We start from the raw sequence: 19185 nt of genomic DNA, 5'->3' as shown, positions 1-19185 counted from the left end.
ATATCAACCTTCCTATACTGTAACAACCTTCCTATACTGTAACAACCTTCCTATACTATACTGTAACAACCTTCCTATACCATACTGTAACAACCTTCCTATACTGTAACAACCTTCCAATACTATACTGTAACAACCTTCATATACTCTACTGTAACAACCTTCCTATACTGTAACAGCCTTCCTATATTATACTGTAACAACCTTCCTATACTATACTGTAACAACCTTCCTATACTCTACTGTAACAACCTTCCTATACTATACTGTAACAACCTTCCTATACTATACTGTAACAACCTTCCTATATTATACTGTAACAACCTTCCTATACTATACTGTAACAACCTTCCTATACTATACTGTAACAACCTTCCTATACTATACTGTAACAACCTTCCTATATTATACTGTAACAACCTTCCTATACTATACTGTAACAACCGTCCTATACTATACTGTAACAACCTTCCTATACTATACTGTAACAACCTTCCTATATTATACTGTAACAACCTTCCTATACTATACTGTAACAACCTTCCTATAATGTAACAACCTTCCTATACTATACTGTAACAGCCTTCCTATACTATACTGTAACAACCTTCCTATACTATACTGTAACAACCTTCCTATACTATACTGTAACAACCTTCCTATACTATACTGTAACAACCTTCCTATATTATACTGTAACAACCTTCCTATACTATACTGTAACAACCTTCCTATACTATACTGTATCAACCTTCCTATACTATACTGTAACAACCTTCCTATACTATACTGTAACAACCTTCCTATACTGTAACAACCTTCCTATACTATACTGTAACAACCTTCCTATATTATACTGTAACAACCTTCCTATACTATACTGTAACAACCTTCCTATAATGTAACAACCTTCCTATACTATACTGTAACAACCTTCCTATATTATACTGTAACAACCTTCCTATACTATACTGTAACAACCTTCCTATACTATACTGTATCAACCTTCCTATACTATACTGTAACAACCTTCCTATACTATACTGTAACAACCTTCCTATACTGTAACAACCTTCCTATACTATACTGTAACAACCTTCCTATACTCTACTGTAACAACCTTCCTATACTGTATCAACCTTCCTATACCATACTGTAACAACCTTCCTATACTATACTGTAACAACCTTCCTATACTATACTGTAACAACCTTCCTATACTATACGGTAACAACCTTCCTATACTCTACTGTAACAACCTTCCTATACTATACTGTAACAACCTTCCTATACTATACTGTAACAACCTTCCTATACTATACTGTAACAACCTTCCTATACTATATCAACCTTCCTATACTGTAACAACCTTCCTATACTGTAACAACCTTCCTATACTATACTGTAACAACCTTCCTATACTATACTGTAACAACCTTCCTATACTATACTGTAACAACCTTCCTATACTATACTGTATCAACCTTCCTATACTGTAACAACCTTCCTATACTGTAACAACCTTCCTATACTATACTGTAACAACCTTCCTATACTATACTGTAACAACCTTCCTATATTATACTGTAACAACCTTCCTATACTATACTGTAACAACCTTCCTATACTATACTGTATCAACCTTCCTATACTGTAACAACCTTCCTATACTGTAACAACCTTCCTATACTATACTGTAACAACCTTCCTATACTGTAACAACCTTCCTATACTATACTGTAACAACCTTCCTATACTGTAACAACCTTCCTATACAATACTGTAACAACCTTCCTATACTGTAACAACATTCCTATACTATACTGTAACATCCTTCCTATACTGTAACAACCTTCCTATACTATACTGTAACAACCTTCCTATACTGTAACAACCTTCCTATACTATACTGTAACAACCTTCCTATACTATACTGTAACAACCTTCCTATACTGTAACAACCTTCCTATACTATACTGTATCAACCTTCCTATACTGTAACAACCTTCCTATACTGTAACAACCTTCCTATACTGTAACAACCTTCCTATACAATACTGTAACAACCTTCCTATACTGTAACAACATTCCTATACTATACTGTAACAACCTTCATATACTCTACTGTAACAACCTTCCTATACTGTAACAGCCTTCCTATATTATACTGTAACAACCTTCCTATACTATACTGTAACAACCTTCCTATACTGTGACAACCTTCCTATACTCTACTGTAACAACCTTCCTATACTATACTGTAACAACCTTCCTATACTCTACTGTAACAACCTTCCTATACTCTACTGTAACAACCTTCCTATACTATACTGTAACAACCTTCCTATACTATACTGTAACAACCTTCCTATACTATATCAACCTTCCTATACTTTAACAACCTTCCTATACTGTAACAACCTTCCTATACTATACTGTAACAACCTTCCTATACTATACTGTAACAACCTTCCTATACTATACTGTAACAACCTTCCTATACTATACTGTATAAACCTTCCTATACTGTAACAACCTTCCTATACTGTAACAACCTTCCTATACTATACTGTAACAACCTTCCTATACTATACTGTAACAACCTTCCTATATTATACTGTAACAACCTTCCTATACTATACTGTAACAACCTTCCTATACTATACTGTATCAACCTTCCTATACTGTAACAACCTTCCTATACTGTAACAACCTTCCTATACTATACTGTAACAACCTTCCTATACTGTAACAACCTTCCTATACTATACTGTAACAACCTTCCTATACTATACTGTAACAACCTTCCTATATTATACTGTAACAACCTTCCTATACTATACTGTAACAACCTTTCTATACTGTAACAACCTTCATATACTCTACTGTAACAACCTTCCTATACTATACTGTAACAACCTTCCTATACTATACTGTAACAACCTTCCTATACTATACTGTAACAACCTTCCTATATTATACTATAACAACCTTCCTATACTCTACTGTAACAACCTTCCTATACTATACTGTAACAACCTTCCTATACTATACTGTAACAACCTTCCTATACTATACGGTAACAACCTTCCTATACTATACTGTAACAACCTTCCTATACTGTAACAACCTTCCTATACTGTAACAACCTTCCTATACTATACTGTAACTTAACACCTTTACTGGTGGGTGAGTCTCAACCTGTCGTTTAACAACCTAAACCTTGGTTAATTTCCCATGGTTGAAACAACATGACCGCCCCCGACACTACACTACACTAAACCTTAGTCACATCGGGGTAATTAAAATGACCTTCCTCCCTCCTTGCCCCTCCCGCATGCCTGGCCTGCCTGCAAGTCCTCCTCCGCTCTTCCTGAAGAGGCAGCGGTGGAGGAAGGTGGAAGCCATCCATTAGATGCTCCTAACCATTCATCACTGTGTGAAGGCATGGGGCCTCAGCGCCCAGCAGTGCCCGGCTGGACAGGAGTTTGAAGAGCTATGATAAACATGCTGAGAAACCGAAGCAGCCCTCCCTCCCTCCCTCTTCTTCCCTCCCTCTTCTTCCCTCCCTCCCCTCCCTCCCTCCCTCCTCCCCTCCCTCCTCTTCCCTCCCTCCCTCTTCTTCCCTCCCTCTTCTTCCCTCCCTCCTCTTCCCTCCCTCCCTCCTCCCCTCCCTCCTCTTCCCTCCCTCCCTCCCTCCCTCCCTCCCTCCCTCCTCCCCTCCCTCCCTCCCTCCCTCCCTCCCCTCCCTCCTCTGCCCTCCCTCCCTCCTTCTTCTTCCCTCCTCCCTCCCTCCCTCCCTCCCTCTTCTTCCCTCCCTCCCTCTTCTTCCCTCCCTTCCTCCCTCTTCCCCTCCCTACCTCCCTCTTCTTCCCTCCCTCCCTCCATCCCTCTTCCCTCCCCCCTCCTCCCTCTTCTTCCCTCTCTCCTCACCCCCTCCCTCCCTCTTCTTCCCTCTCTCCCTCCCTCTTCCCTCCCCCCTCCCTCTTCCCTTCCCCTCAATCCATTCACCAATGTAAGCCTCCTGTTGTCCCTAGGGCGGAACCAGGCAGAGCCAGTCTGGGCTGGGTAGAGGTGGGGTTGGGTAGGGATGGGGCAGGGCTCGGTACGACTGTTTTCTCTGGCCATCTGGAGGATGTTATTAATGTGTAGCCCTGCGGTAGATTAGACACTGCTGCCTGGCTTTGAAGGCCTGCCTGGCTGAGCTGACTGATACTGCTGTGGGGAGGAGAGAGAGACTAGAGACTACGGCACCAGATGTACCAGTCAGCCATAGGAGACCCCAGACGGGACTGCTACAAAGAGGAGTGTGCACTCTTTCTTTCTCACTCTCTTTCTCTCTCTCTCTATTTCTCACTCTCTTTCTCTCTCTCTCTTTTTTTCTCTCTCTCTCTCTCTCTCTCTCTCTCTCTCTCTCTCTTCTCTCTCTCTCTCTCTCTTTCTCTCTCTCTCTCTCTCTCTCTCTCTCTCTCTCTCTCTCTCTCTCTCTCTCTCTCTCTCTCTCTCTTCTCTCTCTCTCTCTCTCTCTCTCTCTCTCTCTCTCCTCTCTCTCTTCTCTCTCTCTCTCTCTCTCTCTCTCTCTCTCTCTCTCTCTCTCTCTTTCTCTCTTTTTCTTTCTCTCTCTCTCTTTCTCTTTCTCTCTCTTTCTCTCTCTCTTTCTCTCTGTCCAGACACACCTCTTCAGCAGCATGGGAGGGAGGACAGAGATAGTTAGAGAGAGAGGTAGGGCTATCCGGTTGCATGTATGAATAGAGGTAAGGGATAGTTAGAGAGAGAGGTAGGGCTATCTCCGGTAGCATGTATGAATAGAGGTAAGGGGAAGGAGAGTTTACATCTGTCATTAGTTTCCTACAAGGCATAACAACAACAACAGTAATGCCTTTTTCATTCCCATGATCAATAATACCCTTGTATTGAACTGTACTGGCAATACAAAGTTTGCAAAATATGAGAATCAGCTTGCAATGTCTTCCTTACCACTGAGAACTACTGGTGTTATTTTTGTAGATCAAAGTTCATCAAACATTATTAGTTTATCTTATTAGTTTATAGACCAGTGGTTTTCAAACCTCTCCTCGGGGACCCCCAGCAGTTCCATGCAGTTGATCTATTCCACAGCCAGCACACCTGTTTCAACTTGTCAACCATTCATCAACACCTTGATTGGTGAATCAGGTGAGCTAGTTCAGGGCTACAACAACATGTTAAAACAGCTGGGGATCCCAGAGGAGAGGTTTGAAAACCACTGTTATTATTTTTTTCTTTCTAATACCTTCAGCCTTTACCAGAGGTCCCTGAATCAGTGGTCTGAACGTCTGTTTGTCTCTAAGGCTTGTTGTCTTCGCTGTATTCTATCTTGGTCTCTTGCAGGGGCATAAAGTTGTCCTCACCAACACTTAGAGACATACCCTAACCCTTCCGTCTATCTCGCTGGGTGAGGTAGGGGAAAGTGTTTTACCCCGGGACTAAGGGTGTGTCCCAAATGGTACCCTATTCCCTATGAGGTGCGCTACTTTTGACAAGGGCCCATAGGGTTCTTGTCAAAAGTAATGCTCTATTTAGGGAATAGGGTGGCATTCTTTAGTTTCCTAAAACACACGTTAATGGGATGGAATGGGACACCTTTACACCGGCTGACCTGTAGGTTATAATGGGATGGAATGGGAATGTTGGGCTTGGAATGGAAAGGACACCTTTACACCGGCTGACCTGTAGGTTATAATGGGATGGAATGGGAATGTTGGGCTTGGAATGGAAAGGACACCTTTACACCGGCTGACCTGTAGGTTATAATGGGATGGAATGGGAATGTTGGGCTTGGAATGGAAAGGACACCTTTACACCGGCTGACCTGTAGGTTATAATGGGATGGAATGGGAATGTTGGGCTTGGAATGGAAAGGACACCTTTACACCGGCTGACCTGTAGGTTCTAATGGGATGGAATGGGAATGTTGGGCTTGGAATGGAAAGGACACCTTTACACCGGCTGACCTGTAGGTTATAATGGGATGGAATGGGAATGTTGGGCTTGGAATGGAAAGGACACCTTTACACCGGCTGACCTGTAGGTTATAATGGGATGGAATGGGAATGTTGGGCTTGGAATGGAAAGGACACCTTTACACCGGCTGATCTGTAGGTTATAATGGGATGGAATGGGAATGTTGGGCTTGGAATGGAAAGGACACCTTTACACCGGCTGACCTGTATGTTCTAATGGGATGGAATGGGAATGTTGGGCTTGGAATGGAAATGACACCTTTACACCGGCTGACCTGTAGGTTATAATGGGATGGAATGGGAATGTTGGGCTTGGAATGGAAAGGACACCTTTACACCGGCTGACCTGTAGGTTCTAATGGGATGGAATGGGAATGTTGGGCTTGGAATGGAAAGGACACCTTTACACCGGCTGACCTGTAGGTTCTAATGGGATGGAATGGGAATGTTGTGCTTGGAATGGAAAGGACACCTTTACACCGGCTGACCTGTAGGTTCTAATGGGATGGAATGGGAATGTTGGGCTTGGAATGGAAAGGACACCTTTACACCGGCTGACCTGTAGGTTCTAAAGCGATGGAATGGGAATGTCGGTCTTGGAATGGAAAGGACACCTTTACACCGGCTGACCTGTAGGTTCTAATGGGATGGAATGGGAATGTTGGGCTTGGAATGGAAAGGACACCTTTACACCGGCTGACCTGTAGGTTATAATGGAATGGAATGGGAATGTTGGGCTTGGAATGGAAAGGACACCTTTACACCGGCTGACCTGTAGGTTCTAAAGCGATGGAATGGGAATGTCGGTCTTGGAATGGAAAGGACACCTTTACACCGGCTGACCTGTAGGTTCTAATGAGATGGAATGGGAATGTTGGTCTTGGAATGGAAAGTACACATTTACACCGGCTGACCTGTAGGTTCTAATGGGATGGAATGGGAATGTTGGGCTTGGAATGGAAAGGACACCTTTACACCGGCTGACCTGTAGGTTCTAATGGGATGGAATGGGAATGTTGGGCTTGGAATGGAAAGGACACCTTTACACCGGCTGACCTGTAGGTCCTAATGGGATGGAATGGGAATGTTGGTCTTGGAATAGAAAGGACACCTTTACACCGGCTGACCTGTAGGTTCTAAAGAGGCACTTCAAAATGGTTGAACCTCTTATGCATTATCTCCAGCACCAGCGAGGTTAAAAAGTGAGTGGTGAATTGCCCCTTTAATATTAGCCATTTAGCAGACGCTTTTATCAAAAGTGACTTAGTCATGCTTGCATACATTTTACGTACAGGTGGTCCTGGGAATCGAACCCACAATCCTGTCGTTGCAAGCGCCATGCTCTACCAACTGAGCTACAGAGGTAAATGAAATGTCAGAACATGTAGTTGTTGTTTTTTTATCCTGTTGCTTGTTGAATAAACCGAACAGACCAAAGAAGGGAGAGCCAGTCTACAGTACCATCCAGGTCTGTTGTTTCACCATCCTTTGAGTTTCTTTGGCCAGTTCAAGGCCCACAAACATATATTCCTCTCCTGTGTGGTGCGATAATGGTGGTGTACTCCATTGGCTGGTGTTGTTGCTTTGTCTTAGGCCGGGTCTCAAATGGTACCCTATTCCCTTTATAGTGCACTACTGTTGACCAGAGCCCTATATAGGGAATATGATGCCGTTTGGGACACAGACATATTAGTTACTCCCAGCTCTCTATGTACCATAGCTTCTCTGCACTGATCCCCCCCCCCCTCATCTTATATAAAGATAGGCCTTGGCTAAGTCCCAAATTGTATCCTATTCCCTATGTAATGCACTACTTATGGTCAAAGGTAGTGCATTATATAGGTAATTGGGTCCCTTTTGGGATGCAGGCCTTGTCTCACAGTATTGGAGAGCCTGGACAGTAACTGAAGCACATATAACAGGCAGAAGAAGCAACAGAACACTCCAATATGATGATGTCACAGTGCAGAATCGGCAGATGCACCTTTTAGTAAACAGTCAATGAAAACTGAATGTACGATGGGTTTAAAACGATGTATTGGTAAATCAACTTAAACTGATTTAACCATGGGCATAATTAAGCCCTATTCATGTTGTTCCTGTAGACTTAGTGAAGTGGTTAAGTGCTGGCTATTTATCCACAGATATTGTTAACAGATATTGTTGAATGTCCTCGTGGTGGAGTTACTTATGAACATGTGACCCACATAGAACATAATAAACACAATATAATATAACTTAATTTCCCCCATGAACACAAGCCAGGTAACTTATCAGCAAATCATTCAGCGTACACAGAATAGAAAATAATCTAACTTTACTTTCCCCCATGAACGCAAAGAGCAAGCTGTCGCTGACGGCAGTCGTAGGACAGAATGTGGATGTTTCTAAGGACAAGGCCAAGTCTTAAACTACAGCATTCCCCTGTTCATACCGTCTCAAGACTGATTGGAGATTCTTCCACATTCCTACCTCATTGTTACCTCAGGAAATGCCACAGCCCACATTTCAGAGTATGTACCTCAAAAGCACTTACCTTCACCTCGTAAAGCTGTGTGAAATGTTTCATGCAAGCCTTTCAATACACACATTCCCCTTCAACTTCTATCTTACACGTCCAAGGTGACCAGAGCTACAGGGCTGATTCAGGCTGTCAGGCTACAGGGCTGAGTCAGGCTGTCAGGCTACAGGGCTGAGTCAGGCTACAGGGCTGAGTCAGGCTACAGGGCTGATTCAGGCTGTCAGGCTACAGGGCTGAGTCAGGCCGTCAAGCTACAGGGCTGAGTCAGGCTGTCAGGCTACAGGGCTGAGTCAGGCTGTCAGGCTACAGGGCTGAGTCAGGCTACAGGGCTGAGTCAGGCTACAGGGCTGATTCAGGCTGTCAGGCTACAGGGCTGAGTCAGGCTGTCAGACTACAGGGCTGAGTCCCGGGCTGAGTCAGGCTACAGGGCTGAGTCAGGCTACAGGGCTGAGTCAGGCTACAGGGCTGAGTCAGGCTGTCAGGCTACATGGCTGAGTCAGGCTGTCAGGCTACAGGGCTGAGTCAGGCTGTCAGGCTACAGGGCTGATTCAGGCTGTCAGGCTACAGGGCTGAGTCAGGCTACAGGGCTGAGTCAGGCTACAGGGCTGATTCAGGCTGTCAGGCTACAGGGCTGAGTCAGGCTGTCAGGCTACAGGGCTGAGTCAGGCCATCAGGCTACAGGGCTGAGTCAGGCTGTCAGGCTACAGGGCTGAGTCAGGCTGTCAGGCTACAGGGCTGAGTCAGGCTGTCAGGCTACAGGGCTGAGTCAGGCTACAGGGCTGATTCAGGCTGTCAGGCTACAGGGCTGAGTCAGGCTACAGGGCTGAGTCAGGCTACAGGGCTGAGTCATGCTGTCAGGCTACATGGCTGAGTCAGGCTGTCAGGCTACAGGGCTGAGTCAGGCTGTCAGGCTACAGGGCTGAGTCAGGCTACAGGGCTGAGTCAGGCTGTCAGGCTACAGGGCTGAGTCAGGCTGTCAGGCTACAGGGCTGAGTCAGGCTGTCAGGCCAGAGTCAGGCTGTCAGGCTACAGGGCTGAGTCAGGCTGTCAGGCTACAGGGCAGAGTCAGGCTGTCAGGCTACAGGGCTGAGTCAGGCTGTCAACTACAGGGCTGAGTCAGGCTGTCAGACTACAGGGCTGAGTGAGACTACAGGGCTGTCAGGCTGTCAGAGGAAATTGTCCCGTGTGGCTCAGTTGGTAGAGCATGGCGCTTGCAACGCCAGGGTTGTGAGTTCAATTCCCACGGGGGGATCAGTACAAAAATGTATGCACTCACTACTGTAAGTCACTCTGGATAAGAGCGTCTGCTAAATGACTAAAATGTAAATTTCAGATTGTAGTGGCGTATAGCTCCTCAGCTTGTACCCTGCAACACACACCTCCCTTTCCCTGGTCTGCTCCCTCCCTCCCTTTCCCTGGTCTGCTCCCTCCCTACCCTTTCCCTGGTCTGCTCCCTCCCTCCCTTTCCCTGGTCTGCTCCCTCCTTCCCTTTCCCTGGTCTGCTCCCTCCTTCCCTTTCCCTGGTCTGCTCCCTCCCTCCCTTTCCCTGGTCTGCTCCCTCCCTCCCTTTCCCTGGTCTGCTCCCTCCTTCCCTTTCCCTGGTCTGCTCCCTCCCTCCCTTTCCCTGGTCTGCTCCCTCCCTCCCCTTTCCCTGGTCTGCTCCCTCCTTCCCTTTCCCTGGTCTGCTCCCTCCCTCCCTTTCCCTGGTCTGCTCCCTCCCTACCCTTTCCCTGGTCTGCTCCCTCCCTCCCTTTCCCTGGTCTGCTCCCTCCCTACCCTTTCCCTGGTCTGCTCCCTCCCTCCCTTTCCCTGGTCTGCTCCCTCCCTACCCTTTCCCTGGTCTGCTCCCTCCCTCCCTTTCCCTGGTCTGCTCCCTCCCTACCCTTTCCCTGGTCTGCTCCCTCCCTCCCTTTCCCTGGTCTGATCCCTCCCTCCCTTTCCCTGGTCTGCTCCCTCCCTCCCTTTCCCTGGTCTGCTCCCTCCTTCCCTTTCCCTGGTCTAGACTGAGTAATGGGGCAGGCTTAAGAGACAGAGAGAGGCTAGTCCTGTAGGGCTCTGGTCAACAATAGTGCACTACATAGGGAATAGGGTGCCATTTGGGACACACAACATGTTAACACACAACACAACACGTTAACACACAACCTAACACACAACATGTTAACACATAACACAACACGTTAACACACAACCTAACACGTTAACATACAACACAACACGTTAAAACACAACACGTTAACACACAACACAACACGTTAACACACAACACAACATGTTAACACACAACACAACACGTTAACACACAACCTAACACACAACACGTTAACACACAACCTAACACACAACACGTTAACACACAACCTAACACACAACACATTAACACACAACCTAACACACAACCTAACACACAACACGTTAACACACAACCTAACACACACACAACACGTTAACACACAACACAACACGTTAACGCACAACCTAACACACAACACGTTAACACACAACACAACACACAACATGTTAACACACAACACAACACGTTAACACACAACCTAACACGTTAACACACAACACGTTAACACACAACTTAACACACAACACGTTAACACACAACACGTTAACACACAACACAACACGTTAACACACAACACAGCACGTTAACACACAACATGTTAACACACAACACAACACGTTAACACACAACACAACACGTTAACACACAACCTAACACACAACACGTTAACACACAACACGTTAACACACAACACAACACGTCTCTAAACGAACCTTACGTTACATTGATGCCATTTCTCCTCACTAATCTGAGCAGGGAGGCACAGGCAGGCCAATTGGGACATCAACTTGTTTTTCGCTGCATTGATTTCAATTTGCATATTATTAGGACATGAATGCCCAGCGCTACTCAGTTCAATTGTATTCTCAATACGCCTCAATAAGACATCAATGACCTAATTGAAGGTGGTAATGACGTTTATTGACATGTTCTGGTGACTCATTACACTAAGGCTTTTTTTCATGTCAATATGTTTTATTGATTGATCTGGATGTAAAGTTTATTGATACGTTGCTGCCCCTGGTATCAAGGCAGGAGAAATGTGTGTAAAAGTCATTTAAAGTCTGAGATGTGACTGGTCAAAGCAGATGGATGGATGGACATGCATGTTCCTCTCCATGTCTGTTTGATGGGACAGACAGCATGTCTCCCAATGAACAGCTGTTTGTCCGTTTGTATGTTCAGTCAGAACTACTAAAGGCATTTGAGCTGAGAGATTCACATCCACGTTTTTTTTTCTGATGAACACCTCACTGCCTAGGGTCCAGGGCTTATTAGTGGCCAATCCCAACCCTGTTGCACCTCCAGTGTCCCTCCATGTCCTCCCCTACGTCCCTCCATGTCCCCCCAGTTTCAAATAAAGGAAAAAAGTGGTTTATTATTTGGCTTATCAAGATTATTTTCTGCTGCACCTGACTCCAGAAGGGCCGGGAGAGGAGAGGGACTGACTGCTTTAGGCTGTAGCGGGAGCAGCAGCAATCTCAGCCCAGGCCTCAGCTCCTAATAGGCTGACATAGTGAGCTTGTGTCCAAAATGGCACCCTGTTCCCTATATAGTGCATTGCTTTTGACCAGGGGCCATAGGGCTCTGGTCAAAAGTAGTGCACTATGTAGGGACTGGGATGCCATTTGGGATGCACCCTGTCTCTCAAGGTCAGCTTTGGGTTCATGGTGTTTGATCAAATTCCTGCTCCTATTCTACCCGGAATGAAGATATGTGATTTGAGGGTGGAAAGTAAACATATTCTCTTAAGGCTTGGCAGCTGGTTATCTTCCTCTGCCCGAGCCCAGCAACCTTCCTCCAACCTCTCTCCTTCTCTACCAAATCAGAAGGGCCAGAAGGCATACTGCATGATTGGAATAGGAGCTACATAATTCTCTCTCTGTGTGTGTGTGTGTGTGTGTGTGTGTGTGTGTGTGAGTGAATTATTGAGTGAATACTGCAGGGATCTCATTGGTGGTGTTGAGGAATAGTAACCTCGGGTGCTCCTCTCCTCTCCTCTCCTCTCCTCTCCTCTCCTCTCCTCTCCTCTCCTCTCCTCTCCTCTCCTCTCCTCTCCTCTCCTCTCCTCTCCTCTCCTCTCCTCTCCTCTCCTCTCCTCTCTCTCTCTCCTCCTCTCCTCTCCTCTCTCCTCTCCTCTCCTCTCCTCTCCTCTCCTCTCCTCTCCTCTCCTCTACTCTCTCCTTTCTCCTCTCTACTCTCCTCTAGCAGCACAGAAAACTGATGGGGAGAGAGGAGAGGATATGGAGGGGTAGAAATGTGAGGGGAAGGAGAGAAGAGGAAAAGATGGTCTGGTGGAGAGGAGAGGGAGAGGGTAGAGGGAGAGATGGGGAGGGGAGAGGGAGAGATGGGGAGGGGAGAGGAGGGTCTATGATGAGAGGAGAGGAGGGTCTATGATGAGAGGAGAGGAGGGTCTATGAGGAGAGGAGAGGAGGGTCTATGAGGAGAGGAGAGGAGAGGAGGGTCTATGATGAGAGGAGAGGAGGGTCTATGAGGAGAGGAGAGGAGAGGAGGGTCTATGATGAGAGGAGAGGAGAGGAGGGTCTATGAGGAGAGGAGAGGAGATGAGAGGAGGGTCTATGAGGAGAGGAGAGGAGGGTCTATGAGGAGAGTTCACAAGATGAACACACAAGGCGAGCTCATGCTCAGTGTGAACCATTAGCATGGCCTGTGCATAAATACTTTACGTTACCTACCAACCCCAGCTCACCTCAGCGCCAATCCTCCATGTCCCCTGCAGAATTCAATGCTTTTGGCTGTGAACTCTATACAGTGCATTCAGAAAGTATTCAGACCCCTTCACTTTTTCCCACATTTTGTTACGTTACAGCCTTAAATTGTTTTTTTTTTCCCTCATCAATCTAAACACAATACCCCATAATGACAAAGCAAAAATGTTTTTTTAGAGATTTTTGTCAATTTATTACAAAATAAAAAGCTGAAATATCACGTTTACATAAGTATTCAGACCCTTTACTCAGTACTTTGTTGAAGCACCTTTGGCAGCGATTACAGATTATTCTTGGGTATGACGCTACAAGCTTGGCACACCTGTATTTGGGGAGTTTCTCCCATTCTTCTCTGCAGATCCTCTCAAGCTCTGTCAGGTTGGATGGGGAGCGTCGCTGCACAACTATTTTCAGGTCTCTCCAGAGATGTTCGATCGGGTTCAAGTCCGGGTTCTGGTTGGGCCACTCAAGGACATTCAGAGACTTGTCCCGAAGCCACTCCAAAGAGTTCAATCTTGGTTTCATCAGACCAGAGGATCTTGTTTCTCATGATCTGAGAGTCCTTTAGGTGCCTTTTGGCAAACTCCAAGCAGGCTGTCATGTGCCTTTTACTGAGGAGTGGCTTCCGTCTGGCCACTCTACCATAAAGGCCTGATTGGTGGAGTGCTGCAGAGATGGTTGTCCTTCTGTAAGATTTTCCCATCTCCACAGAGGAACTCTGGAGCTCTGTTAGAGTGACCATCAGGTTCTTGGTCACCTCCCTGACCAAGGCCCTTCTCCCCCGATTGCTCAGTTTGGCCGGGACCTGAAGAGAGCTGGGACCACAGTCTCAAAGAAAACCATTAGTAACACACTACGCCGTCATGGATTAAAATCATGCAGTGCACACAAGGTCCCCCTGCTCAAGCCAGCGCATGTCCAGGCCCGTCTGAAGTTTGCCAATGACCATCTGGATGATCCAGAGGAGGAATGGGAGAAGGTCATGTGGTCTGATGAGACAAAAATAGAGCTTTTTGGTCTAAACTCCACTCGCCGTGTTTGGAGGAAGAAGAAGGATGAGTACAACCCCAAGAGCACCATCCCAACCGTGAAGCATGGAGGTGGAAACATCATTCTTTGGTGATGCTTTTCTGCAAAGGGGACAGGACGACTGCACCGTATTGAGGGGAGGATGGATGGGGCCATGTATCGCGAGATCTTGGCCAACAACCTCCTTCCCTCAGTAAGAGCATTGAAGATGGGTCGTGGCTGGGTCTTCCAGCATGACAACGACCTGAAACACACAGCCAGGGCAACTAAGGAGTGGCTCCGTAAGAAGCATCTCAAGGTCCTGGAGTGGCCTAGCCAGTCTCCAGACCTGAACCCAATAGAAAATCTTTGGAGGGAGCTGAAAGTCCATATTGCCCAGCGACAGCCCCGAAACCTGAAGGATCTGGAGAAGGTCTGTATGGAGGAGTGGGCCAAAATCCCTGCTGCAGTGTGTGCAAACCTGGTCAAGACCTACAGGAAACATATGATCTTTGTAATTGCAAACAAAGGTTTCTGTACCAAATATTAAGTTCTGCTTTTCTGATGTATCAAATACTTATGTCATGCAACAAAATGCAAATGAATTACTTAAAAATCATACAATGTGATTTTCTTGATTTTTGTTTTAGATTCCGTCTCTCACAGTTGAAGTGTACCTATGATAAAAATTACAGACCTCTACATGCTTTGTAAGTAGGAAAACCTGCAAAATCGGCAGTGTATCAAATACTTGTTCTCCCCACTGTATGTCAGGTTGGGTGAGCTGTGACCTCTATATGCCAGGTTGGGTGGGCTGTGACCTCTATATATGTCAGGTTGGGTGAGCTGTGACCTCTATATATGCCAGGTTGGGTGAGCTGTGACCTCTATATGCCAGGTTGGGTGAGCTGTGACCTCTATATATGTCAGGTTGGGTGAGCTGTGACCTCTATATGCCAGGTTGGGTGAGCTGTGACCTCTATATATGTCAGGTTGGGTGAGCTGTGACCTCTATATATGCCAGGTTGGGTGAGCTGTGACCTCTATATGTCAGGTTGGGTGAGCTGTGATCTCTATATGCCAGGTTGGGTGAGCTGTGACCTCTATATGCCAGGTTGGGTGAGCTGTGACCTCTATATATGTCAGGTTGGGTGAGCTGTGACCTCTATATATGTCAGGTTGGGTGAGCTGTGACCTCTATATGCCAGGTTGGGTGAGCTGTGACCTCTATATATGTCAGGTTGGGTGAGCTGTGACCTCTATATGCCAGGTTGGGTGAGCTGTGACCTCTATATATGTCAGGTTGGATGAGCTGTGACCTCTATATGCCAGGTTGGGTGAGCTGTGACCTCTATATATGTCAGGTTGGATGAGCTGTGACCTCTATATGTCAGGTTGGGTGAGCTGTGACCTCTATATGCCAGGTTGGGTGAGCTGTGACCTCTATATGCCAGGTTGGGTGAGCTGTGACCTCTATATATGTCAGGTTGGATGAGCTGTGACCTCTATATGCCAGGTTGGGTGAGCTGTGACCTCTATATATGTCAGGTTGGGTGAGCTGTGACACTCTATATATGTCAGGTTGGGTGAGCTGTGACCTCTATATGCCAGGTTGGGTGAGCTGTGACCTCTATATATGTCAGGTTGGGTGAGCTGTGACCTCTATATATGTCAGGTTGGGTGAGCTGTGACCTCTATATGCCAGGTTGGGTGAGCTGTGACCTCTATATATGTCAGGTTGGATGAGCTGTGACCTCTATATGCCAGGTTGGGTGAGCTGTGACCTCTATATATGTCAGGTTGGATGAGCTGTGACCTCTATATGTCAGGTTGGGTGAGCTGTGACCTCTATATGCCAGGTTGGGTGAGCTGTGACCTCTATATGCCAGGTTGGGTGAGCTGTGACCTCTATATATGTCAGGTTGGATGAGCTGTGACCTCTATATGTCAGGTTGGGTGAGCTGTGACCTCTATATGCCAGGTTGGGTGAGCTGTGACCTCTATATGCCAGGTTGGGTGAGCTGTGACCTCTATATGCCAGGTTGGGTGAGCTGTGACCTCTATATGCCAGGTTGGGTGAGCTGTGACCTCTATATGCCAGGTTGGGTGAGCTGTGACCTCTATATGCCAGGTTGGGTGAGCTGTGACCTCTATATGCCAGGTTGGGTGAGCTGTGACCTCTATATGCCAGGTTGGGTGAGCTGTGACCTCTATATGCCAGGTTGGGTGAGCTGTGACCTCTATATGTCAGGTTGGGTGAGCTGTGACCTCTATATGCCAGGTTGGGTGAGCTGTGACCTCTATATGCCAGGTTGGGTGGGCTGTGACCTCTATATATGTCAGGTTGGGTGAGCTGTGACCTCTATATATGCCAGGTTGGGTGAGCTGTGACCTCTATATGCCAGGTTGGCTGAGCTGTGACCTCTATATGCCAGGTGAGTGAGAACCATCTATCTATATGAGACCTAGTGGAGATGATGTAGCCTTATTGGATTTCTTCTAGTTTTACAAGTTGAAGTTTGAGGATTTTTCTGTGTATTAAAATGTTGTCCTTGTTTTCTTGGTCTCTCTCTCTCCCTCTCTCTCTCTCTGTCTCTCTCTCTCTCTCTCTCCCTCTCTCTCTCTCTCTCTCCCTCTCTCTCTCTCTCTGCTCTCTCTCTCTCTCTCTCTCTCTCTCTCTGTCTCTCTCTCTCTCTCTCTCTCTCTCTCTCTCTCTCTCTGTCTCTCTCTCTCTCCCTCTCCCTTCCTCTCTCTCCATCTCTCCCTCTCTCTCCCTTTCTCTCTCCCTTTCTTTCTCTCTCTTGCCATCTCTCTCACCATCTCTTTCTCTCTCTCTCTCTCTCTCTCTCTCTCTCTCTCTCTCTCTCTCTCTCCTCCATCTCTCTCTCTCTCTCTCTCTCTCTCCATCTCTCATTGTAAAGGTCCACATGAATATATTATATGCAGTAGATGATGTTGCCTGAGGATGGTAAAGTTGTCCCATTATGCTGTTGCTGTCTCCCTGAGTTGAGAAACAGAAGCCTAATCAGTCCCCTCAAACCAAACCTTTACCACTTGAATCTGCTTCTCTTTCTTCTCTAGAAGTCGTCGTGGTGATTGCATTAAGTGTCATCCTGCATTAACTCATATCTCCGCGTTTGCGTTTCATTATTTCATTACAAATTAAGGATGTATGAGGATTTATGCAAGGCTTTGGGGCTAAAATGAAAATGGGTAGATGGAAACTCTTTGTATCTTGTGGGTAAATAATAGCCAAATGTCATATTTCTATCCATTGAATAGTTGTTTGCATTAATCAACTGTATTCCAAAAGTCAGCGAACCTACGAAGTCTGTCGTTTTGAAAATTACATTGTACTTTTTTTGATTGATGGACATATGGAGTTATTATGCAGTGCTTTGGGGAGAAACTGGGTATTGTCTCTTAATCTTGTGGACAAATAATATTTCTATCTATTTAGGCCTACTGCTGTGACTTCTCTTTCTATCTGAAAATAACATTGTACTTTTTTTAATATAAATGTAATTTATCTTTATTCTGTCGACAGAAAAAACAACGAACAAAAGAGCTGTCAGCGCTGTTCCACTCCTATAACCCCTACCACCACAAGGTAAGACATCATTCATTTGAATCCATTCATTTTATTCACCTTTTTTTGAGTAATTGTGCAGGCGTGAGTTTTTCATATTTTCATTGTACATGCCAACTCTCGCCTTTTTGTTTTACCATCCTCAAAGCTGGAGAGGGGGGGATGTTCTTGGTTGTTGGTATGGCTATTGTGGGGACATGGTGTCCGTTCCTGTGGAGTCCATTCCTCCAGTGTACGGTGCACAGAGTGAATCATTTGGTCCCGTACGGAGCATGTGGAAATCCTGCTCAGCGCTCATGGAGCCTACAGAGAAATACATTGTGAAGCATTTGCCAGTGAGACACAATAGGCTGGTAGGAACATAAAGAGTTCAGCATTTAAACAACATTTTGTTGTATTAAATCATTATAGTCTATAAATCGCGCATACAGGCTGTGACTTACTAAGAATTAAATACAAATTAAACTAAAAATGACTTATTAGTGCCTTTTTTTTTTTTATTCAGTTTTAGAATTCATTTTTTAGAAACACGAGTTTGGCAAGTCTGTGGCTTCAGGCTCGTGCGATTGGTTGCCTGGAGAGCAGGCCAGAGGCGGAGAATATCCTCTCCACCCCTTGCAGAGCCACTGGGGACGCCAAACACCCTTTGGGCCTCTCTCGCCAGCCTGAAAGAGATGCAGAGTTGTTTTTAAAATTTGTCTATAGGTAGGCCTAAATGCTTTTAGGCAAAATAACCCAATCAAAACGGAAAGCTCCTTGAACGTGGGAATATGTCCGGCCGATTGGGCCAAAAAACCAATGATGGCCTATTGTCTAAATAATAGAACAAAAATAAACCAAACGTTTAAGAGATCTGATTTTTAGTTTATAAATACTTTGCTACAATGACACACTTAGTTATCTACCCAGCTCGTTCCTTTCTGTTAGCGTGTGCACGTAGTAAGTACACCATCATGCTTTCTGGTTACGTGTCTTTTCAGATTCCACAGTGATTATTTAGTTGTGGACACTACATCACCACACTCCCTGTCTTGCTCTTGGTCCTCATCTTTGTAAGTCACCTTGATTTAGCACCTGTGTGTTTTATCAGTTTCTTTATGAAAATATTTAGCGAACTCCATGACAGTAGCTAAAGCAAAGGGCTATAGCAGCGCACAAGTTGACTACAAATGCATGCTGGGCCGGATATGCCCTGAGCTGGTGAAGTGAGCGCTACTGGAGTGATAGTGGAGCAGGGGGAGAAGGCCGACGCTCCAGCCTTT

General features: G+C 45.8%; 1 protein-coding gene across 1 annotated transcript in view; it reads left to right on the top strand.

Moving 5' to 3' along the window:
• LOC121543749 (threonylcarbamoyladenosine tRNA methylthiotransferase) overlaps nucleotides 1–19185 on the top strand; it is a 184722-nt gene that overhangs the window by 10483 nt on the left and 155054 nt on the right. The window contains exon 2 of the mRNA XM_045208545.1: nucleotides 17882–17944. Coding sequence (XP_045064480.1) covers nucleotides 17882–17944 — 63 coding nt within the window. The remainder of the gene's footprint in view (nucleotides 1–17881; nucleotides 17945–19185) is intronic.

Source organism: Coregonus clupeaformis, chromosome 28, assembly GCF_020615455.1.
Source record: "Coregonus clupeaformis isolate EN_2021a chromosome 28, ASM2061545v1, whole genome shotgun sequence".
Classification (NCBI taxonomy): Eukaryota; Metazoa; Chordata; class Actinopteri; order Salmoniformes; family Salmonidae; genus Coregonus; species Coregonus clupeaformis.
This window is presented reverse-complemented; position numbering and strand designations above follow the sequence as displayed.